Raw genomic sequence first — 25269 nt, 5'->3', positions numbered from 1 at the left:
AATAAATGAAATGAAAGTGGCCTTTTTATTTAGATAGAAAAGGGGAATTGTTGGGGTATGGTCTGGTGCTTTATATTTGTTAACTGCCTGCCCCCTGAGATTCTTCCTGCAGACTGTCTTGTACCCAAGGCCTGCTATTTAACCTTGCCTCCCTGTTAACTAATAAAGAAAGCCGGGACCTGGGCAGGGCTGGAGGAAGGTTGGCATGGTGAAGATTCGCAGGGTTTGGGACAGAGAGGATCTTGGGGAAGAAGCAGAGAGATACTGGAGGAGGAGGAGGAGGAGGAGGAGGAGGAGGAAGAGGAGGAGGAAGGAGGAGGGAAGAGGAGGAAGAGGAGGAGGAGGAAGAAGAAAGAGGAGGAGGAGGAGGAGGAGGAAGAAGAGAGGAGGAGAAGAAAGAGGAGGAGGAGGAGGAGGAGGAGGAGGAGGAGAGAGGAGAGAGGAAGAGGAGGAGGAGAAGGAGAAGGAGGAGGAGGAGGAGGAGGAGGAGGGAGGAGGAGGAGGAGAATCGCCATGGGATAGAAAAGAGCCATGTGGGCCCAGAGGAGGAACTCTGATGTTCCACATAAAAGGATTTGCCAGATGAACAACCTTAGCAAGTATTTTAGGATACGGAAGGAGGCAGCCCAGACAGGGTTTGTTAGAACCGACGGCGTGGGATAGAGGATGAAACATATTGGAAGGTGGTTTAGGGGGTTAATATCTGCCCAGGTAAAAATAAGGCTTATTCTAAAATACAACAGGTGTCTGTGTGTGTCTTTTTATTATGACAGCAGGATAGATTTACCACCATAAGCCTAACAGTAAGCATTTTATTAGGCCATACTTCTAAGCTAACAGCAACACCCAACAGGAGCACTGCCACAAGTCTGGATTACAGAGTAAATACCAAACTAACCAGGGCTCCACAGCAAGACTCTGTCTCAAAAAACATGGAGACACATTTTCTGGAAATCTCTGCTACTTGAACCAACAATGTTGCTGAACAGTTAAGAGTTGAGAGCTGTGGGCACAAGCCAGTGGGAGAGCGCCGGGCATGCACATGCAAGGCTCTAGCTTCCATCTCTAGTCTGTGCACCACAGAATATAAGTAAGGATACTTTTTACCTTTAGTCCCAGCACTTAAGAGGCAGAGGCAAGTAGATCTCTGAGTTTGAGGCCAGCCTGGTCTACAGAATGAGTTCTAGGACAGCCAAGGCTACACAGAGAAACCCTGTCTCAAAAATTATATGTATGGGAAAACAAAACAAACAAAAACCCTAACTACAGAAGCCACAAAACTCTTTCTTCTTCCGCTAAAGTAGGCCCCACACTTACCTGTGTGGGCAGAAGACTCCAGTTTTGCTTACTCCGGATCTGACTGTCCACTAAGTCACCATCACATATGCTATCTGCTGCCCGGCTTAAAAAGCATCAAGTGCTTTTTCATGTCACCCCTGCAGAGAAAAATTGCCAGCCTGGGTTATCCCACTATCAAATTCATAGCCACCCCTGCACAAGGACTCGGCCTCTGCGGTGCAGGAGGGTCCTAGCCCTGCCCCTCCCCCACCCCACCCCACCCCCACCCCTCAAAGCTCACCCTGCAGCCACAGGCTTCACATGAAGGTAGTTCTCCTGGACAAAGAGGGGCGCTATGGAATAGTCATGGAAAAAAAGATCCGCTTTGTCCATCAGTGACATGTGTGCCGTCTCCTCTCCAGCAGCAAACACTTTCCGGGCGACATCAAATGGGCCCTGCCAAGAAGGGGCACAAAATGACCAAATGACCAAAACCTAATACTGGTGAAGACGTGGAGCAAAGGGAACCTTCACTGCCTGCTGAGGAGAACGACATGGCACTCTGGGGTCCCAAATGAACCGAAATTATGCTTACACAAAATCCTGCAGAGCTTATAGCACCTTTATCACAACTGCCAGAATCTGGAAGTACTAAGATATCCATCAGTAATTGAATGGTAAATAAACTGATAAATTTTAATAAAAACTATCAGCCAGGAATGTTGGGACACACCAGTAATCCTGCACTTTGGAGATAGAGTTCAAGGCCAACCTCAACTACACACTGAGCTTAAAGGCAGCCCAACTGAGCTATTGGCAACACATTCTCAAAAGAACAAACAAACAAAAAAGACAGTCCATCAAAAAAAAAAAAAAAGACGGACCTTAAATGCACACAATGTATGCTACTGTGTGAAAGAAGTTAATCTCCAAGGCTACGTGCTATGTGACACCCAGGGGAAGGAAACTATGGAGATGGAAAAGACCGGTGGTTACGGAGGGCTAAGGAGGAAGGAGGGTGCTGAGCCGAGCACAGGGAAAACAGAACTAGCAAGTCATCGCTCTACCTATTGTTCTGACTAGTGAAAAACAGAGCAGAGGCAAGTAATAGAGACCTCTAGTTTTAGAGGCTAAACTAAACCACTAGACTTCCCAATAGTACAAAACCACAGTGGCCATGAATGCATTTGTTCCCATTTTAAAACATCCCTCTCTCACTGGAGAAATGACTCAGCAGTTAAGAGCCTTTCTTCCAAAGGTCCTGAGTTTGATTCCCAGCAACCACATGGTGGTTCACAACCATCTATAATGAGATCTGGCGCCCTCTTCTGGCCTGCAGGTGTACATCCCTTTCTCACCATCTGTAGCAGTGGATGGCCGTGCTTGAGGAAAAAGCTCACTGCTCCACTGTCTACACCTCTGACAAGTCCCTGGGTTCCACAGGGACAATAAGAAAGTATATTATGTCTCCAAAGCCAGTACAAGCAGGACAAGAAACACCACCTTCATAATATAACTTGAAAAATGGAAATTTATTTTACCAGTCTGATATCCTTCTTGGCCCTCTGCGAATCAGTCTTGGCTTGGTCATAGGTTAGTGCCTTATTTTGTGCACACCACATACTCAGATTGTGTAAAACCTACGAGAAACATAAATTAGAAAGGGCTGCTATTCTCCTTCCCTGTGCAAAAGTATGAGGAGGAAAAGTATGAGGCACTGTACAGAGATGGAGAGACAGCTCGACAGTTCGGAGCACAGGCTGCTCTGCCCACACTCACAGGGCAGCACGTCTGGAACACCAATTCCAGGGAACCTGATGCCCTCTTTTGGCCTCTGCCAATACTAGGTACACACGTGGTACATAGACATAAATACAGGCAAAATATCCATATACGTAAAATAATAAAATTAAATTTAGAAAAGTCTCATAATATATACTTAACTCACCTGTCTGACATCTTGATTAGCTCCCAAAATTATTTCATTCATAGCTGGAGGGGGGATCTTTAAACCCTCTTTAAACGCAATAGACAGCATTGCACTCTGAAATTGACAAGCAAGGAAATCAGCACTGGCATTTTTTTACTCATAGCATCAACAATTCTACAACAATATTTATGAGATTCTTTTAAATTGGCCCTTGAGCTAGGTAGTGGTGGCACACACCTTTACTCTCAGCACATTGGAGGCAGAAGCAGGTGGATCTCTGTGAGTTTGAGGCCAGCTTAGTCTACAGAGAGAGAGTTCCAGAACAGCCAGGGCTACACAGAGAAACCCTGTCTCAACAAAACAAAACAAAAAACAAAAACAAAAAAAATTGACCCTTGAGTTTTCAATTAGCAATCATCAAACCTTGGCTAAACCTCACTGGCCACATTGATACTACCTAAAGTTAAAATCAACCGTTATATTAATATAATAACGTCATTTTAAAAATATTCTGGGCTATTGCAGGCTGGTTTTATGCTAACCTCACACAAGACTGTTATCTAAGAAGAGGAAAAGTTGATGGAGAAAATGTTTCCATCAGTCTGTAGGCAAGCTTGTAGGGCATTTTCTCAGTTAGTGGTCAATGGGGAGAGGCCCAGCCCACTGTGAGTGGCACTATCCAGAGCTGGCAGTCCTGGGCTCTGTAAGAAAGCAGTCTGGGCTAGCCAACAGGAGCAAGCCAGCAAGTAACACCCCTCCGTGGCCTCTGCATCAGCTCCTGCCTTGTTTGGTGATGAACAATGAAATTAAAGTCTAAGACAATAAACCATTTCCTCTCCAAGTTGTGTTTTTGTTTTTGTTTTGTTTTGTTTTGTTTTGGGGGGGGGGTTCAAGACAGGGTTTCTCTGTTCAGCCTTGGCTGTCCTGGACTCGCTGTATAGACCAGGCTGGCCTCAAACTCACAGCGATCGCTTGCCTCTGCCTCCCGAGTATCCGAGTTGTTTTTGGTCACGGTATTTCATCATAGAAATAGAAGAGATGGGGCTGGAGAGATGGCTCAGAGGTTAAGAGTGGTCCTGAGCTCAATTCCCAGCAACCACATGGTGGCTCACAACCATCTATACTGGGATCTGATGCCCTCTTCTGGCCTGCAGGTGGACATGCAGACAGAGGACTCATACATAAAAAATAAAAAATAAATCTTTGAAAAAAAGAAACAGGAACCCTAAGACAGCAAAACGGTCAGTGGGTAAAGGCACTTCCCATCACGCATGATGCGCATGGGTCCCAAGAACCCACATGGTAGGAGGAGAAAACTGACGCCTACACGCATCCCCTACAGCACATGCATGAACACACACGTGTATGCTCATGGGCATGCACACACCAAATGTTTTAAAGTCCTTTTTAATTACAATCATCATACCTTAATCTGTTCAACCCGAGGTCTTTGGAAACGAAGATCAAAACAATAATGAACCAATGAGCGAATTTTGGGGTGATTTCTATCATTGCACATACAAATGATGGGAATTTTAGTGTGCTTTATCAGCCCTATGAGTTCCTAAAAGGCAAATTTAGAACATGAAAACAATCATTTTCTAACAAGCAACAGACACTAGTCAATCTATTTTAGTATTTTTTAAAAAGCTCTCAATTGCTACAACTATCCATGCCCATAACCCTTCCTTTATGAATCTAAAACCAACAGTTAAACAAAGACACGGTGCTTGTGTTACCTGAATTCCACCCCTGTCCTCGTTGCCTGCCATGCCATCGACCTCATCCATGATGAGCGCGTGCCTCGAGCTTACTGAAGGAGTCGCTCCACCTGGCACGGGTAAGACAGGACAAACACACAGCACTCTGCAAACGGCTACCTCACACAGAGTCCTAGAGCACAGCTACAGTCCAAAGGCTCCAAGAGTTAATTAAGCATGAAAGAAATTCTCTCACCACTTTTGCATTCCCAACTTCTCTTCCCAGCAGGTGCTCTTTAAGTCCTTTTAGAGACGTCAGCACACATTTAAAACCTATGTGCATAACGTGTACCCTATGGCTTTTCACTTTTGGTCATTGATCCATTTCCACCCATCCTTCCATCCATCTATCTATCAATAACACTAAGATTTATTTATGCAGCACTCAGGGAAGCAGAGGCAGGCAGATCTCTGTGAGTTCGAGGCCAGCCTGATCTAAGGCTACATATAGAAAAACCTTGTCTTGGGGGGGAAATATTTATTAATATATATGGCTATTTTGTCTGCACACTAGAAGGGGGAATGTCCAGCCCCAATAATACTTCCTTCTTTTTTTTTGTTTTCTGTTTTTTGTTTGTTTGTTTGTTTTGTTTTGTTTTGTTTTTGGTTTGGTTTTTTTTCCCCAAGACAGGGCCTTTCTGTGTTAGCCTTGGCTGTCCTGAACTCACTTTGTAGACCAGGCTGGCCTTGAACTCACAGCAATCCACCTGCCTCTGCCTCCTGAGTGCTGGGATTAAAAGTGTGTACCACCACACCCAGCCCCTACTTCATTTTTAATGTAATTTAATATTCTGTTTTAAACATATATAATAATTTAGTGTACTGATGCAATCAATATTTAGATGCTTCCAAGCTTCTATGCCATAATATTTAAGTATCACCATATGTAAGTATGTATCTGTATGTGTGTGTGTGTGTGTGTGTGTATGTCTAAGTATGTATCTGTATGTGCGTGTGTTTGTATGTCTGTCTGAGTGTCTATACCAGTATTAAAGTATAATGAAAGCTAAATTTCAAGAACTTGGATTTCTAGATTAGAAATTATGTATGATTTAGATGTCAAATTGCTCAAGAGTTGTATTAATTAATACTTCAACCGGCCACATACAGGAAGTACATGGAGAGACAGCTCAGAGAGTACACGGTCACCTTGTGTGCACAAGAACACGAGTTCAAACCCTAGAATGCACATCAGAAATCTTGGGTGTGGTGATGTGCAGGCGTAACACAGAGGTGGGGGGGGTGTGTGGGGACACCAGACTTTTTCTGAGCAACTTCTTTAACTGTGCCAAGGGTCTACGTAACCGTCAGCAGGCATGTGGATCCTCATCTGACGCATCTTCACTTCCCCGTCAACGCCAGCCCGTTAGACCGACTGTCACCACCTAAACTACGAAGCGCTCTTCCACACAGATGGCATCTGGCTCCTCATGGGCCCTCGGTCAAGGCTTTCTGAACGACTATCAGAATTACAAAACACCCCCAGCACAATGGCCTCCTCAGCCACAGCCGAGGCCTCATGTGGGACCCTGCACTTCATTTACTTTCCACGCTCCTTTACAGGACTCGCCTGTGCGGTGTCTAAAATCACACACAAAATGGAAAACTCTGTGTGTGTACACATATTTATCACATTCAAAGAAACCTCTAAGACCAAAGAGGGTAACTAATGCTCCGAAGGAGTCATGTCAACGGCCTTTCCTATCGTGATGCCTCAGGGTGCTCACCGCACGACAGCATTCATTACAGAACACTGACGTGACCCGCCTTTCTTACACCACATCTACAGCCATGGTTCAAAAATGGCACATACGCCAGGCATGGTGGCGCACGCCTTTAATCCCAGCGCTGGGGAGGCAGAGGCAGGTGGATAGCTGTGAGTTCAAGGCCAGCCTGGTCTACGAAGCTAGTCTAGGACAGCCAAGGCTACACAGAGAAACCCGGTCTCGAAAATCACCCCCCAAATAAAGGGGGGGGCGGGGGGGAGACACATACTTGTATAAAAGCCTTTGATGCTGGTGTTGTTCAATGATTCAGCAACAACTGCTTTCAAACTGCTCTTACTCCGAGTATCACTTGCATTTAGTTCCACGTAACTGTAACCCAATTCCTAGTCAAAATATTAAAAATCATTATTATCACAGTGTACATAATGATCCTGGGGTGGGGGGAGGGGAGAACAGAGGTTCTAAAATTCACATTAAAAAATGAGTAAATATATTAAGTATCATACTAACAGACAACAAATTTAATGTTCCTCATAGTACTAGAGATTCTTGAAACACCATGCAGACATATCTCTCTCTCTCTCTCTCTCTCTCTCTCTCACACACACACACACACACACACACAGGTGGCACACACCTTTAATCACAGCACTCGGGAGGCAGAGGCAAGTGAATCTCTGTTAGGTTCGAGGCCAGCCTCATCTACAAAGAGAGTTCCAAGAGAGGTCTCTATTACACAGAGAAACCCTGACTTGGGGGAAAACACACACACACACACACACACACACACACACACACACACACACACACACACATGTTTTGTCTTAAAACTGCAGCTGGTAAGCTGGGTGCGGTGGCTCATACCTGCTTGTCAGACCATAGTGGTTATGTTCAAATAACCCTCACTTAATAATGGCTGTCTTAGTTAGGGTTTCTATTGCTGCCATGAAACACCATGACCAAAAAGCAAGTTGGGGAGCAAAGGGTTTATCCTGCTTACACTTCCAGATCACTGTTCATCATTGGAGGAAGCCAGGACAGGAACTCAAGCAGGGCAGGAACCTGGAGGCAGGAGCTGATGCAGAGGCCGGGAAGGGCACTGCTTACTGGCTTGCTTAATCATGGCTTGCTCAGCCTGATTTAGTATAGAACCCAGGACCAGCAGCCCAGGGACACCACCACAGGCCAGGGGCTGGGCCCTCCCCCATTGATCACTAATTAAGAAAATGCCTCACAGCTGGATCTCACGGAGGCATCTCCTCAGCTGATGTTCCCTCCTCTCTGATGGCTCTGGCTTGTGTCAGATTGACACACAGCCAGCCAGTACAGTACAGTGGTCCCAAAGAGTAAGAGTGGAAATGCAAGGAGGGCACCAGGACACAAACACAGAAGGACAGATAACCCCAGTACAAAGGGCGTGCCGCAGGGCAGAGGGAAAGCATGGGACACCCGGGCTCTGTGCTAGCTGCAGCTACAGTGCCTACCGGGTCCTGGGGGCACACCCTCCAGCATAAGGGAAATGGATGCTTTTATAACAACTAACAGAACAACAGGTTTGAGGAGGCTGCTTGTTTGTTTTCTTTAGTTTTGTTTAATGTATTGTCTCTCTGTGTCCTGGAACTCATTCTGTAGACCAGGCTGGTCTCGATTTCACAGAGAGCCATCTGCTCCCCCACATGCTGGAATTGTAGGTGTACACCACCACACCCAGCCAGAATAATTAGTATTTTTTAAAGCAGTGACAAACATCACTAGAGCCAAAGAAAATTCTAAAGTTTGACTTTAGAAAAATATACACTGTAAATTCATTCACACACACACACACACACACACACACACACACACACACACACACACACGCTATCTGAGCACTACAAGGTTTTACTTTTTCAACTACACTATGGTAGGGCACCTACCTGACACACAAGAGAAGCTGTAGTGGTTTTGCCAACACCTGGAGGGCCAGACAGCAGTGCTGCCTTGAAACTAGAACCATCATCTTTGCTGGCAGGTTTGCCAGACTTTGCTGGTGGGGAAAAGAAGTTCCAAAGCATTAGCATGCACCGTCTTTCATACACTCCAGAACACCAGGAACTGTTCATCAACTGCCCAGGAGCTTCCCAAAGCACAGGGAGCAGAGTTCAGGCCTCCTGCACTATCAAAAGCAAACCATACATGTTCCTGGGCCTTAGGCCACTGTGCCAGCGCACACCTCAGCTTCATGCCTTTCCCTCGAGGGCCCTGAGCACTCTCAGTGGTCTCTCTCTCTCACGGGCCTCCAGAAGCTGGGACTGGTTGTTCTTCCAGCCCAATACCACGCCCGCCTCCCTTCACCTGTCTGCTGCTTGGGCTCCAAGTCGTCTTCCCTGACTGCGCGCCAGCACCCAGAGCTTCCTGACTTACCCCTACAGTAGTACTTGGCACATGAATGTTAACCTAAAGTCTCTCCCACTCTCTGAGGGGCCTGCTCTGTTCACAGAAGCACCACCAGGGCCTAGCACAGCACCTGGGCTCTGAACAAGCTCTCAATAAGCACTTGTTGACAGGTAAAGGAGCCAACCATGAGCCTCTTGCCCATGTGTGCAACTGAGCATTACATGTCTACAGACATACATAAAATGACTAAAGTTGTGAAATCACCATGTTTTTTCTCATCTGGAGAGCTCTTGTGCCAGTTTCTGAGCCAGCGTAGCAGTTTGTTGGCACAGCTCTGGTCACCCTGCTGTCCGATTACGTTCCTGAGTGAGGTGGGCTTGTACTTATCCACCCAGAGCAGGCTTTCCCCCGTGCTGCCCCCGCTACGGCCGTGCGTCTCCTTCAAGTCCAGGCCCCTCCGAAGCACACTTGCTTCCTTCCTCCCTGCCTTCGCAGGACTGTCCTTCTGGGGAGTTAGCTTGCTCTTCTTAGATGCTGACTCCTTCTTGGTTGGACTACTTTTTCTTTTTCCATGGCTGTTTTTTTGGGGTGTTCCATCCAAATTGGACTTTTCTTTCTTCATCTGAAGAAGAAGAAAAAGATGAAACAGAAGATTTCTATCCTGCTACACATACCGCAGAGGCAGTGCCATAGCCAGTGAGCTGCTCCCTCCAGGCTGCTCCTGTCACAATGGACTAAGTCACCACTTTCCCAACTTCACAAACATTCACAGCATGCACAGGAAGCCAAGAATACAGTGGTCATTTTAAAAATAAAAAGATAGGGTCATGATGTAAACAACAACTTGTGTTAGAGCCTCCTGACTACATAAAGCTAATGTCTCCTCAAAACTCTCTGTATAAAGTCAGAGCAGCGGCTCATTATGTGGTATACATGCACATTACAGCCGTAAGATGAACAAAGGTCCAATGGGGAACCTGGGATAAACAAAAAGTGACCAAGCCCCACCCAATGAAACATTATTCAATTGTAAAAAGAAATGAATACTGATACATACAACATGGTTTGCCTTGAAGCCATAATAAAATGAAAATGCTGAAAACAGAAAGCCACGTTAGTGTGATTCTACTTATATAAAATGCCCATAATAAGCAAATCCATAAGACAGAGTGTTGCAGGGTACTTGATCCACTGTGATCCCTGAGATTGTGAACTATAAAAGCCTGTGTTTTGTTTGGTGTGGTTGAACCCTGACACACACCTTTAACCCATGAACTTTCTGTTTATTGAAAACAGGTGATTAAGCTGTGATTCAGCCAGCCCTAGCACACACCTTTAATCCAAGAGCTTCCTGTACATAGGATTTAGTAAAGTTAACCCTAGGTCAAGAGGCAGAGCAAGAAACCATCTGACAAGGATTACGTAGATGGGAGGGACTTTGAATTGAGGGGTATTTAAGACAGCAGGGAGAAGAAGAAAATGAAAAAGATGAAGAAAAAGGATCAGGAAGAGGAAGAGGAGGAAGAGGAAGAAGAGGAGGAAGAGGAGGAGGAGGAGAAAGAAGGAAGAAGAGGAGGAGGAAGAAGGAAGAGGAGGAGCTCTTCAGTTTTTAGCTTTTGAGCTCTTCTGATCCCTGGCCTTTGGTTTTAGGGGCTTTTTCAGCTTTGAGCTATTAAGCCTTTAGCCTTGGGTTTTTTTGGCTTTTTCCTCTTGGGCTGTCTGTCGGCTGAGCTAGTGAGCCTTTTGGGCTTTTCCCATAGGGATGTGAGCTGAGTAGGAAGGTCAGCTGTGTGCTTTCTCTGCCTCTCTGAACTAGCAGGTTTTCACCCCAGCATCTGGCTCCAGAGCCTTTATTGTAAAATTGAAAGACTGGGATTTCTGGTGTAAAACAACAACAGAGAGCAGTACAGTGGCCGTCAGGCATAACGAGCAACTATGAGTAAGTATAGGCTCTCATTCTGGAGGTAATGACGATGTCTGCAATTAGATGCAGTAATTGGGTCAACAAGATGGCTCAGTGGGTAAAGGTGCTTGCCACTAAGCCTAATGAACTGTGTTCAAATCCTTAGAACCCACACTGTGAGAGGAGAACCAACCCAAGCAAGTTGTCCTTTGACTTTCACATACACACCATGTGCCCTGACACATAAATACATATAATCAAAAATATATAAATGTAATTTTTCAATTAAAATAGTAATTATCACTGCATAGGTGTGAATTATTCACCTTCTTAAAAAGGTGAATTTTAAGGACTGTAAATAATATCTTAATTTCTAAAACAGTTAAATGCCTTCCAATAATGCCAGAACTTAGGAATGGCCATTTAGGGAGGAGGTTTCTGGAGATTCAAGATACCTATCCACTCAAGAAAGTTATCGGTTACAAAGCAAAAGTCATCATCTCACTCATGGAGAAGACCAGCAAACATGAGACACACTGAGAAGGCACCCTCTGGTACTCTTGCCTAACTGGATAACACAGTCTAACTGTGAGAAATGTCGCACAATGCCACGTCAGACACTCTATAACCAACTGAGTAGAAGAAGTTAAGAAAAGACAGAACTACCTCAGGCTGAGGAGCCCGAGAAGGGACAGCAGGGAACAGTGTGCCGTGTAGTGAACACACACACTGCAGCTGATGATAAAGCAGCAGCACTGATTCCCTCCCTGATGCAACCTGACCACGATTACAGGATCCACAGCATTCCCTGTAACTTTTTCTACTTGAATAAGTAGATCATCTTGTCGCATTGGTGACAGTGCTAGGGACAATGATTTTTGGCATGCAGCTGCTCCTCTCTGCTGCGTACGGCCAGGCAGGCAGGCAGACAGTGGATGAATGTGATGGCACCAGCTACTCTGTGGGTTCGTTACTCTCTTCCACTCTTCTCGAGCCTTTTAGCCCCCTAACACTACATAGGAGAGAAAAACTGGCAGATGGGAAAGGGGCTGAAGCTATCGGTAGGACTACTTCCTGCTCATTACGTTCCTTCGGGCAAGTTTGATCTTAGCCATCAGGATGTCTAATTTCTTCTCGTTTCTTCTTTGCACATGACTACTTGACAAACAGCAACCAACAGCATTCAACCAACAACAACGACCCCACTTCTTGGGCCCCTGCATTTATATACCTCTGAAAAGTTCCCAGAATCCCAAACCTCACAGACTCCCAGAAACTATCTGCAGCTGGCAAAACCACACCCCAATAGAGCTTGAGGCAAATCACAGTCACCTGCTGTGAAGCCTCATACCCTCATACATGGGATTAAAAGGAAAACCTAGTCCCATAATATTTCCAAGGGTGTGTGTGAGGGGAGGGGGATTTCCCTGTGTAGCCCTGGCCGTCCTGGACTCACTTTGTAGACCAAGCTGACCTCAAACTCACAAAAATTTACCTGCCTCTGATTCCCAAGTGCTGGGATTAAAGGTGTGTGCCACCACACTGAATTTTTTTCTGTCTTTTTAAAAGAAATCAAAATCACACAATTCTCACTACAGCACTGTGGGGCAGACTTTGAGGTCTCCTATACTGGAACTCCGCGCAGTGTAGCACATAGTCTGCGCCTGTGGGTCAGGATGCAGAGCTCCTCTCACACTGGCTGCCTCCTTGCCACTATGCTTTCCACCATAACAGTAATGCACTGAAACTCCAAAACTTTAAGCTGGCTCTAAATTAAATGCTTTCCTTTCTAAGGGTTTCTGTGGTCATGCTGTCCCTAAGAGCAAAGAAGCCCTAACCATCAGGGGCTGAAGTACTGCTGTGATCAGCCCGGCCCATGCTTTTTTGTTTGGAGGAATGTAGGAAAGCAGCAGAATGCTGCATGGGCCATACAGTAGAACATGGAAGACAGTGGTGCTGAGGGGGACTCAAGAGAGTTCAAGAGAGAAGACTTTTAGTATGTTGCCTAGAGAGTGCTCTTGTGATATTTGGTTTTTTAAAAGTGGCTGATTTTTGCCTTGTGAAACATCTGCCTAAACATAAAATGAAGAGGTTCAGATTAATCGCACTGGCAAAGGAAATCTCAAAACAGCCTAGTACAGACTCTGTCATGTGGTTACTAATCTCTTATAAAGAGCATCTTAATGAAAAGGATCAAGCTGAGCAAGAAAATGTATGGTTCATAAACAGATGAAAATACTAACTGGAGGAACTGGTGAGATGGCTCAGAGGTTAAGAGCACTGTCTGCTCTTCCAGAGGTCCTGAGTTCAATTCCCGGCAACCACATGGTGGCTCACAACCATCTATATTGAAATCTGATGCCCTCTTCTGGCCTGCAGGTGTACATGCAGGCAGAGTACTATAAATAAATCTTTAAAAATAAAATTAAAAAATTTAAAAAAAAAAAAAAAAAAAAAAGAAAATACTAACTGGAATAAAGGGAGTGGTGACCTCAGGGCAGATCCCACCCAGCTAAGCTTCTGCGTTGTGAAAAAAGAACTAAAGAACAGCTTAGGTCCAGGCATGGGGTACGCGCCTTCAATCCCAGCACTCAGAAGACACGCAGATCTCTGAGTTCAAGGTCATCCCCGGCTACAGAGCAAGTTCCAGGACAGCCAAGCTTAGACAGTGAAGGAAACCACTGAAAACAGAAAGCTGGTGAACAAGTCATTGAAAGAAGAGGCCATGTTCCAACCCCAGCAAGCAGCAGAACCAGGCATCTCTAGCCACGCCGTCTGCCTTTACAGTCAAGGAGAATCTCGCTCCATGACTAAGGAAAGCTGCTGAGGCCAGGCACATGACAGGTGACCCTGCACGGAGGCCTAGGGGTCTGTTGTGCGAAGCTGTGAAGTTGAAACTTGGATGGCCTTGGAAACCCCAAGATGTTGGAGACGGCAGCGTTGTGGGATACCTGTTAGCATACTGCCTCCAGTCTGCCTAGCAACCTGTGACGTTATTACCTGCCTGCCACTAGGCGTGCCCCTGCTCAGGATTACACAAAAGGGAAAACCCACCTCATCTCTCCCTCTAACCTCTTTCTCCCTCTCTTGTTCCTCTTTCATTCTCTTCTTCTCCCTCTGTCTCTCTCTCTGACTCTGTCTCTCTCTGTGTGCGTGTGTGTATGTGTGTGTGTGTGTGTGTGTGTGTGTGTGTGTGTCTGTCTGTCTGTCTCTGTCTCTGTTTGTGTGTCTCTCTCTCCCTGTCTGTCTGTCTCTCACTCTGTCTCTCTCTCTCTCTCTCTCTCTCTCCTACCTCTGACTCAGACTAGCCTAACCAGGTGCTGCACTACTTACTGAGCTGCTGGATCCGCTGGATCGCTTATTATTGGTAAGCAAATGCCTGCCTCAGTGGCACACTAGGGAGGCTGCTTATAGCTCGCATCTGACTGGGAATGGCTTTAATAACACCACTGTGCACCACCAGTCCTTACACACAGAGGTTTGGTTTTTGTTTGTTTGTTTGTTTTGTTTTTAAATGCCCCGCCATCAATGCCCCTCCTGCTGGAGCCAAGGCTACTTTGGAACACTTTTGCCTGGCCACTGCCACAGCAGAGCTTGAGCCCTGCCATCAGACTGTGATTCTCTTCTCTGCTAAGGTAAATTTAAAATTATACTTAAAAAAAAAAAATCACCCCCACGGTTCAGGCTTTCTCCTTTCCACATGGCCTGCTCACTCACCACTTAGCCCTCCCCACAGATACCAAAGGCTCACACTCTCCCTTCCTTTCCCAGGCGGGGTCTATGGGGACCAACCCAGACCTGCCACCACAGCTGCTAGGGGTACTTCACCTTGAACTGTTCAGGGATGGCTGGGACCCCCTACAGCCCCACTCCCCGTTAGTGCTGGCCGAATCTCAGATTAAGGGAGCCACATCCGTCACGCTCTCTGCTAAAATACCTGGCCTTATTTCTCTAAGATTGTACTTTCCAACTCTTCAAAAGTAAAATTGTCTGATTTCTTTTTCTACTCCCAAAATAAACTAAAATAAATATTAACATTATACTCTAAACTATTATCTAAGGGTTTATGATTAGCTTATTGGGTATGATGTTTAGAATATAAATTCAAACTCGTTGAGACCATATGACATAAAAAAAATGTGTAAAACTTCTTAATCATAATTAATTCTGTTTATCTCCTTTTAGACTAAAAAAAACAAGAGTCACATTTTATTGTACCCTTGTTCAAAATGCTTCTTATTTCAAGGTTATAAAGATCTATTCACATTAACAAGATGAATGCTGTTTCTCCCACGGGGGTACCTGCAGGCTTCCTGATCAATGGGTTTGGTAAAACATTCTACTATATTGCTACATTAAAATATATGAGTCCTGGGAACATTCATTTATTTACAATTTTAAGACTTCATTGTTATGCCCTACTCTTATTCTCAAATCCTAAAAATCACTGCTTTAAAACATTTTTAGCCTTATTTTCTAAATATGGTGTTATTAATCATACAGGGAACTGTTATGTTCTCTGTTTATGGGCTATGTTTATGGTTTTTAAGACTTCAACTTAACAGGGATAAAACCTAAAGTCCTAGTCTTTAATTATTAAGATCTTATAAATGATCAAATCCTTTAACATACTCAAGAATATATTTTAAGGGGCTGGAGAGATGGCTCAGCAGTTAAAAGCACTGTCTGCTCTTCCAGAGGTCCTGAGTTCAATTCCCAGCATCTACATGGTGGCTCACAACCATCTATAGTCAGATCTGGTGCCCTCTTCCAGTGTGCAGGAGTACGTGCAGGATACTATATACATAATAAATAAATCTTTTAAAAATATTTTTAGGTCATGCTAAGAACCAACATGACATATTTTCAAGGTCAAACATAGGATAAGAGTATAACATTCTATTTTTATGTTTGCAAAGTATAGTTTATAGCAGATACCTAGATACCAAGATTGCTTAATTTAAATATACTAACCCTCAAGCTTGTCAGAGATCTGCTGAATATGGTATTTGACATGTGTAAGTTTATTATTAAAAAACAAAAACGAGAACAGGGCTGGAGAGATGGCTCAGTGGTTAAGAAAGAGCACTGACCACTCTTTCAGAGGTCATGAGTTCAATTCCCAGCAACCACATGGTGGCTCACAACCATCTATGATGTGATCTGACGCCCTCCTCTGGCCTGCAGATGTACATGCAGGCAGAGCACTGTATACATAATAAACAAACAAACAAATAAATAAATCTTTTTTAAAAAAATAAAAACAAACAGCAAACAAACCAACCAGAGATTTCCAGATCATAACAATAGCTCCCCAGGGTCTCAGAAGATTTGGGCACAATGGCAGATGACTTCAACTCTAGACTGTAGTATGCTGACCACTGGGCAAGACTGCACCCAACACTTGGCCCTATTGCTAGGGCCCAGCCTAAAATGTTGACAAAACTGGACACCTGGAGTGTTGGGGGATGGGCTGATGTATTTTGATGCTAATTACTGCTTGCTGTCTCTGTGACCCACCTTTTGATTAATAAAATGCCATCCCACCTAGGCAGGGCAAAGGAGATAGGTGGGATTTGGAAGAGAGAGGAATTCTGGGGAGAAGAAGAGAGGCTGCCACAAGGAAGAAGGAGAGAGACCTGAAAAGAAGAGAGGAAGGCAGCCATGGGTTATATGGAGGAGAAGCACATGGCAGATGTGGATGTGGGATTTGGCCCAGATGAAGAACACTAGCAAGTATTTGAGATTATGGATGGAGGTGGCTTGACAGAAATTATTAGAGGCAGATGGCATGGGATTGGGGCAGGTACCTGCCCCACTATGGGAAGTAGTTTAGAGAAGTAATGTCTGCCCTGCCCCAGGTTAACTACGGCTATTTTAAAATGTAACAAGTGTCAGTGTCTTAATTGATTGCTAGCTGGGCATACTAATAATACAGATAATTTAAAATTGTGTCACACTGCTGAAGACAAGCTGACATCAGCCTCTCCCATGTCCTCCTTTCACAGAAACAGCCTCTCGTCCTCTGTGCCTGATGGTCAGACTGTCTCTGCCCGTGGTGCCATGCTGCCACAGGAGACAACTGGGACACTGTCGAGTACCGGGGTATGACTGGTCATCTCTGTCTTTTATTAATACATAGACTCATTTAGGCCACAATTTATCCTTCTCAGGTCTCTGATCACATTGACAGCTAAGCTAGTGTTAGCTTGATAGCTAGAAAATAGAAAATTAGCTCCTAGACCCAAAGTAATCTGCCATGTTAGTTCGCTGGTCAATTCATTAGCTAGTTAAAACTACTACTAGGTTTGCCTTATCACAGACCTCAGGTTAAAGACACACAGGCTTCAGCGACCTTCCCAGGCCTCTTCGTTCACGGGAGACCAGGCCTTAAGCCTCACTCCTAGAGCCGCAGCTCTCAGGCACTACTGACGCAGCCACCTTGTTACCAGACTTAAAACCAGGCCTCAGACACAACCCTTTCCCTTTCTTTTAGCTAAAGGACAGTGACTGCTCACAGCAACTTCACCTATGTCTTAAAGCTTCCAAGAAGATGTGTTTGAGTGTTCAAGGGTCTAAGAAGGTGTTTTAAGGTTGATACATGCAAGTTATTAATGTTTGAAGATCTAAGAAGGTGTTTTAAGGTTGGTAAATGCCAAGTTATGAAGGTCAGAATGTTAAAAAGATGTCTTATTTCTTCCTGTTGCTATGTTATTATTAAACTGTCTAGAGCTTTGACACTGATCAACAAGGCTCTGATTTATTCATCTAACTATGGTAAAACATTCCACAATGTGTTCCTCTATCATATTTCCAAGCTCAAGATTTTAAATTGCCTTTGGTTTGTCTTTTAAATATAGACTTACAATGTTCTCACTGTACTTGAATTATAGACATCCAGTCGTCTGGACAGACATCTTTCATGATGCATACTAATGCTGAACATGAAGGTCACGTGACCTTCTGCTCCTCTGCTCTATAGGAGGTTCTGTCCTGCCGTGTTTCACAGACATCAGAGAGATCCGTAAGGCTTCTGCCTTTCCTAAGCTCACCTCAAAAAGAGTAGTCATGCTTTTAACCCAAAGGTTTTCCCCAAGCCTCTGCTATGCTATGACACAAAAGTGTATGTCTACTGCCTTTTCCCACAATGTGCGTTCACTGCAGACTGCAAACAATGATGGTACTAAAATTTATCTCCTTTTGCAAATGTAAAAGGACTCTTGTAAGCTACAGGAAATCCATCTCTCAGGTCAAATGTAATAAGTACTGCCAGTCAACAGCCTAAGTTTCCCACCTACTGCCTATCTCAGAGAGTAGGGCTCCTCCCTCTTTCTCTGGTTTTGGGACTCCCCTCCCTAACTACCCAACTGACACCTGTCTGCACCCAACACCAGCTTACTGCTGAGTCTTCCCTTCTGGTTGGTGTAAATGCTTCCTGCCATTCTTGCCCACCTACATCCAAACCCTTCATCTAGGACCTTCTCCCACGGGTGAGACCTCCCCCTGCCAGCACGGTTCTGTCTCCCTCCCCTCAAGACCCTCAAGACCCTCAAAGCCCATGCCCTTGGTCTCTGAGCAGCAGCTGGCAAGCTGCTGGAACAGATCGTACCAATGTCGTCGAGCTAAGCCTTGCTCAGGGGACTCCTTGAGAGGTCACTGACTTCTCTCCCCATGGGAACAGCCCATTCACTGTCCCTTCAGGCTTCCCTTAAGACTTTCTTCTAGAGAAGTCTTTTCTACACACACATTAAAGGCTGCTAAGCTTACACACCTCTATAAACAAACTTGGACAGATCCAACATGGGACCTTTAATTACTGCCAGCAATCAAGTAAAACGGAAGGAAGCTCCCGATGTTCAAGCCTTTGCTCTTCTTCACCCCAAACTTCTGTCCACTCACTCTCCCAAAACTTCCAAATGTACCCCAGAAGCAATGTTCTCAGGAAGCTGCTAACGTTGTCTCCTGCCCACATACATGTTCCAGGATCCTGCCAGATTTCCTACATCCAGGACATTGACAAAGCAGTGCCCACAGTGCTCCAGTCCAACCTCACAGGTCATGTCAGCTGGACCTGCACTGCCCTCCTCGCTGCAGTGTTCTCAGACCCCGGACAACAAATAACAGCCTGCTCTTCCCAGACCTGGCCAACATCTCAGCCTTTTAACCCCTATCATCGCCCCACTGTCAGCAGGAAGCAATCAAAGACATTGATTACTTTATCCCTTATCCATCTGCAAAAGGCTGGTGTGCTCCAGACCCGCGACAACAGCTCCAGGTTCTCCCAGCACTCCTCGGTCCCTATCTGCTGCAGGACATGGCTGACATACCCTGCCCTTACCGTGAACTTTCCAGGACGGAGCTTTTCCCTCCCCTTCATATAATTTGGATATTTTGTTGGTCTTGCTTTTTCTCTCTCTTGCCCCTTGCATGGCAGCCAAGAGCTGTTTCCAATGAACCTACACTTATGTACTTTAACCTACCTTACATGGAAAGCAATCCAATGTCCGCATTTTTTAAAACATGTTTTCCTTTATAAGAGCTGCTGTTCTCATGGTGTCTCTTCACAGCAATGAAACCCTAACTAAGACATCCCCCCTACCCTCCTCTGGAAAAACAAAGAAATACTACAGACAGTCTTCCAGGTCAGAAGGGAATAAGCTGAATTCACTGTGGCCAGCAGGAGGCTCTCTATACCAACTTCAGAACAGCAGGTTGTCTTGCGCATACCTCAGCTTCAGCCGCTATCTCGTACTTGGATTTCTTGCCTGGCATAGTTCGAATCAGATCCAATAGGCCATCTTCATCAAGGATTTTTGTTCCCAGAGCTGCTGCCTGTTGATTAAAATATAAATCATCAGAACTGCATCCAAGCTACTTCTTTCTGTAGAAGAAAAATCATTCTAAGGCCACTGGTAGATAAAGAAACACACTATAAACTAAGTAACACTGGACTTTACTATTATTGAGGTTTATTTTATTTTACATGTGACTTGTTCATGTGTGTGTCTATACCGTGAGTGCACCTGGTACCCCATGAGTCTACAGAGGACTTCAGGTCACCTGGAACCAGACTATGAACAGTGCTGAGCGGCCATGTGGGCGCTGGGAACTGACCCCAGGGCCTCTTCAAGAGCAACAAGTATTTTTACCTGCTAAGCTCCAACACTGGAATTAAAAACAAAAACACCAGAAAGTTGCCATTAAGGATGAAATCCAATAATGGGTATATGAATCATGAAAAAGGTTATAAAGCTAATTGTTTTCCTAATTTTAGCTCTGCTGTTGATTTTTCAGTTTTTCTGTTTGTTTGGTCTAACATGTGCATGTGGGGGGGATACATTAAATATGTAACTGATAGTGAAAGTACAAAGTCCAATATGAAGCCCTACAGCTTCTGAATGGCTATTCCAACTTAGACGAGTTCCTCTGAGATGTATAGAGTCTGCATAATGTCACTACATAGTGTGTATTTGCAAATTCTTTACATATAGTTTTAATTTTTAAAAATTACCATTAAAAAAAAGAAGAAAAACAGGACAGTGGCTACATGTGCTGGGTGGACAAGCAAAAGGACCTGAGTCCAAATCTGCAGTACCTATATAAAAATCTGCAGTACCTATATAAAAATCTGCAGTACCTATATAAAAACCTGGGTGTGGCAGCTCTGTGCAAGGTGGATACAGAGCTGGCTTTCTGGACGCCCACCTCGCCCCAGGTAAGACGATCTCAAAGGACTAAGGAGGTGGAGAGTAACAGAAGAAGAGAGCTCACATCCTTCCCTGGCCACCGCACATGCGCACACGCATGAGCACAGGCACAGGCACGAGACACAGATGCACGCACATTCAAACACACCCACAGAAAATGATTTAAAAACGGGAATACAGACTTTGAAACAAAAACTTGTCAAATAATATAGATAGGAAGGAGAAAGAAAGAGGTTCGTCTCGGCACTACATTCCTGTATTACCAGTTCTCAGGAGACGGAGGGAAGAGGATGAAGAGCTTAAGACCAGCGTGAGCAGCCGGGTGTGGTAGTGTGTCTCAGAAAAACAAGACAAGACCAGCGTAAGCAATATGCAAGATCCTTTCTATCTCAAGAAACCTTTCTGGCATAGACAAGGGGGCTTGGGTTCAATGTCCAGCACCGATATGGATGGATGGATGGATGGATGGATGTTACACAGTTCCTTTGCTGTAAGAAAACTCATAACCAGAAGCAACTTAGGGAGCTGGTTTAAAGCTTCACAGCACAGTCCATCACTGAGGAAAGGGAGAAGGACAAAAACTCAAATAGGGCAGGAACCTTGAGGCAGGAACTGATGAAGAGGCCATGGAGGAGTGCTGCTTACTGGCTTGCCTCTCATAGCTTGCTCATTTCTTATAGGACCCAGGACCAACAGCTCAGGGGTTACATCGATCATCAATCAAGAAAATGTACCACAGGTTTATCTAGTGGGGGCATTTCTCAACTGAGGTTCCCTTTTCCAAAATGACTCTAGGTTTAAATTGACGTGAAACTAACCAGGGCAAGTGGTGAGTGCACAGTAGTGTGGTACGGCAGGACTAGTGTTGTGCTGGTTTTTTGCCTTTGCTCCCCTAGAAGGAACAAAGCCAGGAGGACCGAACTCCAGCCAGCCCCATGTCCCCCTCTGTTTGACTCCTGTTGGGAGTCATCTCCCACTACCTTCCTGCTAGCAGGACTCCAGTATGTCCACCTCCTGCCTTGCAGCAAGCCCACCCAATCGGAAGCCCCTTTCTTCTCAACCAATGAGGTGGCATTCTAGAGTGTTGCTGGGACAAAGCCTGTAAAACCAGTCCCAGCTACAGTGATCATCACCACTGCTCTCTTTTTCCTGCCCGGAAGGCAGCTGTCTCCCAAGCTCAAGGCGACATGTTTGATGCCCATAAGGCTGAGGGAAGTGGTGACTGGGCTCTGGGCTAAGTTCCTGAGCGGCTGGAACCTCCCAGTGACTACTGCCTCTGGAATTCTGTTTAGGGCAAGGAAAAGAGTTAATGAGGCATGCTCTTCCCCACAGACCTCTGCTTCTTCCTCACACAGCTCCCAATAATGAAAAATTAAGACGGGATCCATAGTGGATATATCAGAAAACTTGGAACTAAAAAACAAAATTTCTATGTTAAAAAAAAAAATTTTTTTTTTTTTAAGTTTTAAAGTAGAATATACAAAGAATGAAGTAAGCAGCAACTATGCTTCCAATTAATAAAAATAAAACACAAAATCCAGCCAGGCAGTGGTGGCGCATGCCTTTAATCCTAGCGCTCGGGAGGCAGAGGCAAGTGGATCATTGTGAGTTCAAGGCTAGCCTGGTCTACAAAGTAAGTCCAGGGCAGCCAAGGCTACACAGAGAAACCCTGTTTCAAAAAACCAAAACCCAAAATCCTGTAGTCCAGGCCAACAGCACTGTACATGGTGTAGAGAGAAGACAAATCTGCATGGCGAAGGCTTTCTCCTTTTCTTTGTTCACTACAATGAGGCCAGGTGTATTACATCTAGCAGCCACAATGCGCATGCCTTGGCAGCAGGCACCTCTGTGAGAAGAGCCAGCAGGACCCACCTTGTCACTCTTGGACTGTCCACTGTCCCGGCCCATGACAAGGTAGTTGGTTTTCTTGCTCACGTTTCCTGTGACTTTCCCCCCATAACGTTCAATTAGAGACTTGGCTTCTTCACGCTCAATGGACTCCAGCACGCCTGTGATCACAAATGTCAGGCCTTCCAAGCAATTGTCAGCTCCCTACAAAAGCAAAATGTTCAGGCAGAGAAGAAACTACACAGCAGCTTTCCAAAGAACATTTGGCAGCCAAGCTGTAACAAGCCGACTTTTCTCAGTCAACAGCATCAATAACCCCAGCATGAAACCTGGCTAGGAAATAACAGCAGAACCGCGAAGTAAATCCTGGTTGATTCCTACATAGCTAACACTTAACAGATATAAAATGACCAAGAAGAAACATATTGTTAGCAAAATTAAAATTACCCACTTGTGCTATTCTCCACTTTCTTATGTAAATCAATGATTAGCGTTCATAACTTTAAGTAAACAATCAAATGAAATCTGCCCACTGAAACTCCCGCTGTTGCTCAAGGCCCACTTGGGCTCTGGGAAGCTTAGCAAGTCTGAGCCCGCACCACCCCCTCTGTGGACCACCCCACGGAGAGCAGGCTGAGAAACGGCTAGGACAGAAAGGCAGGAGGGCACCACCCACCCCACTGCAAAGGGAGTTAGTGATCTAAGAGCACACCAGCTTCTCTCTTCATGAGTCCGAACTGAAGCTCTATATGGTTATTAGGGTTTTTTTTCATTTTTATAACAGATCAGCTAAATTATATAGCCAAGCAAAATGGTTATTATACAGGATGTGCCATGCTTCTGATTACTCTGAATAGAGCTGGGTTGGTAAAAATGAAAAAGTATTAAAAAGAAGCTAAAAGGCACAAAGCTCCAGCCTAAGCCTAGTCCCCTCCACTTAAAGAGTGTCTCTGGGAAGAGAAACGGAAGGAAAGAATAGTTATTATCTGCTCAGAAAGAGGAGGGAAAGGCTAGAGCGTTTCTTCAGTCCCCTCTCCCCCACTAGTTTATTTCCAGGAGTGAAATAAAGTATTAAGTCTTCAACAGACTCCAAACCACTCAGGGAAAACTCCACAGCAGGAAGCTCCTCCATCTCAAAGCCCAACCTGTCTGCTGAGTGCTCTCCCTCTGGAGCTCACAGCATCATTTTACTGACCCAACCTCAGCCTCAGCAGCCCCTTACCCAGCTCTGACTCCAGGAAACCAGCAGCCTACGCTCTTCAGCATCCCCTCCCTCACAGCCATGCTGGCACAAACACAGCAGTCCCCTCAAACAGGTGCTTTGTGTAGCCCTCAGTGTTAACAGTGCTTGCCGGGGGCAAGGCTGGCCTCTTCCTCCAGCCCCCATCCCTCCCCGCCAGCTATCAACCCTTTCCTCATCAGGGGACTTACGTAGCCATGGACACCAAGCACAACAAAAACTAAATTTAATGTCTATCGAGCTTATCTCCTCCCTTCTCACAAGTCTCACAGTATAGCTGATTGATTATCCTTCTCTTCCTAGAGCATCTTCAGCCCTTCCCTTTGGGGACGATCTATCCCATCATCAAAAGCATACCTCAAGTATCTCCTGCCTCAGAAGTTCACCTCTGCCCTTAAGCCCCACTCTCTATTTCTAGCTGTCAACCAAACTTGTCTCCATTTGTCATCTCATACATCATCATCATCACCATTATTATTATTATTATTATTATTATTATTATTATTATATCATTATTACTAATTGTACATCCCAACTGCAGTTTCTCCTCCCTTCTGCCCTCCCAGTCCCTCCTACCACCTCTCCTCTGCTCTTCCCTGCATCCACTCCTCCATTTCTCCTCAGAAAACAGCAGCCCTCCCACAGACATCAACCAAACAAGGCACAGCAAGCTACAGTTAACTAGGCACCCTCTCTCTTATCGAGGCTGGATAAGGCAGTCCAGTATGAGGAAAGGGGTCCCAAAAGCCAGCAAAATAGTCAGAAGCAGTCGTCCTCCCTCAAGCCACTACATCAGCCGTCCCCACTGTTCTACTCAGAGTTCTTGCTGAGGTCATCACAGATGACCATTACTCGTGCTACTACAGGCAATGGACAATTCTGACTCTTCTCTTTATTCAAACTTTCACAACATGACAGACCTTAAGTCATCTTAAGAATCCCCTTTCTCACCTGCACTTCTCTGATGCCCCACATATAGACTTTCTTGAATTTGTGCCTGCTACTTGTCAGTCCCATTGAGATTTTCACCCTCCACTTCATACAGAGGGTATCACAGCATAAGGCCTCTCCTCAGGCGGCCGGGCTTAGTGGCAGCTCTCCTTCTATATTAAGTATACACTGCCTAAGTCCGCAGCAGTCACACCTTCTACTCCATTTCCACAGCCACGTGTCTACTGAGCATCTCCACACAGAGGCCTCACCTACATCTAAATCACAATATGGCCAGCAACAAATTCATCATCATCTTTGCAAGATGGTTCTGGCTCCATTTACCCAGTTGTTTGTGGCATCACCAGACCATTCCTGTACCCACTCAACCACCCTCTCACATCCAATTATCGTCAAGTTTTCTACACGTTCATCCTGTTTCATTTAGAAAACCATGTAACTTGGGGCTGGAGAGGTGGCTGAGTGGTTAAGAGCACTGGCTGCTCTTCTAGAGGACCTCACTCGGATTCTCAGCACCCACAGGGTGGATCACAACCACCTGTCACTTCA

General features: G+C 45.2%; 1 protein-coding gene across 1 annotated transcript in view; it reads right to left on the bottom strand.

The window, feature by feature from the left end:
- The window catches only part of RFC1 (replication factor C subunit 1), an 80482-nt gene that overhangs the window by 7739 nt on the left and 47474 nt on the right, over positions 1 to 25269 (bottom strand). Inside the window, 12 exon segments of the mRNA XM_084799511.1 lie at positions 1318 to 1407; positions 1409 to 1436; positions 1580 to 1734; positions 2820 to 2918; positions 3227 to 3322; positions 4635 to 4772; positions 4948 to 5039; positions 6964 to 7078; positions 8612 to 8721; positions 9336 to 9693; positions 19702 to 19806; positions 22554 to 22733. Of these exon segments, the coding sequence (XP_084655637.1) occupies positions 1318 to 1407; positions 1409 to 1436; positions 1580 to 1734; positions 2820 to 2918; positions 3227 to 3322; positions 4635 to 4772; positions 4948 to 5039; positions 6964 to 7078; positions 8612 to 8721; positions 9336 to 9693; positions 19702 to 19806; positions 22554 to 22733 (1566 nt within the window).

Source organism: Acomys minous, assembly GCF_964271855.1.
Source record: "Acomys minous genome assembly, chromosome: 10".
NCBI classification, from domain to species: domain Eukaryota; kingdom Metazoa; phylum Chordata; class Mammalia; order Rodentia; family Muridae; genus Acomys; species Acomys minous.
This window is presented reverse-complemented; position numbering and strand designations above follow the sequence as displayed.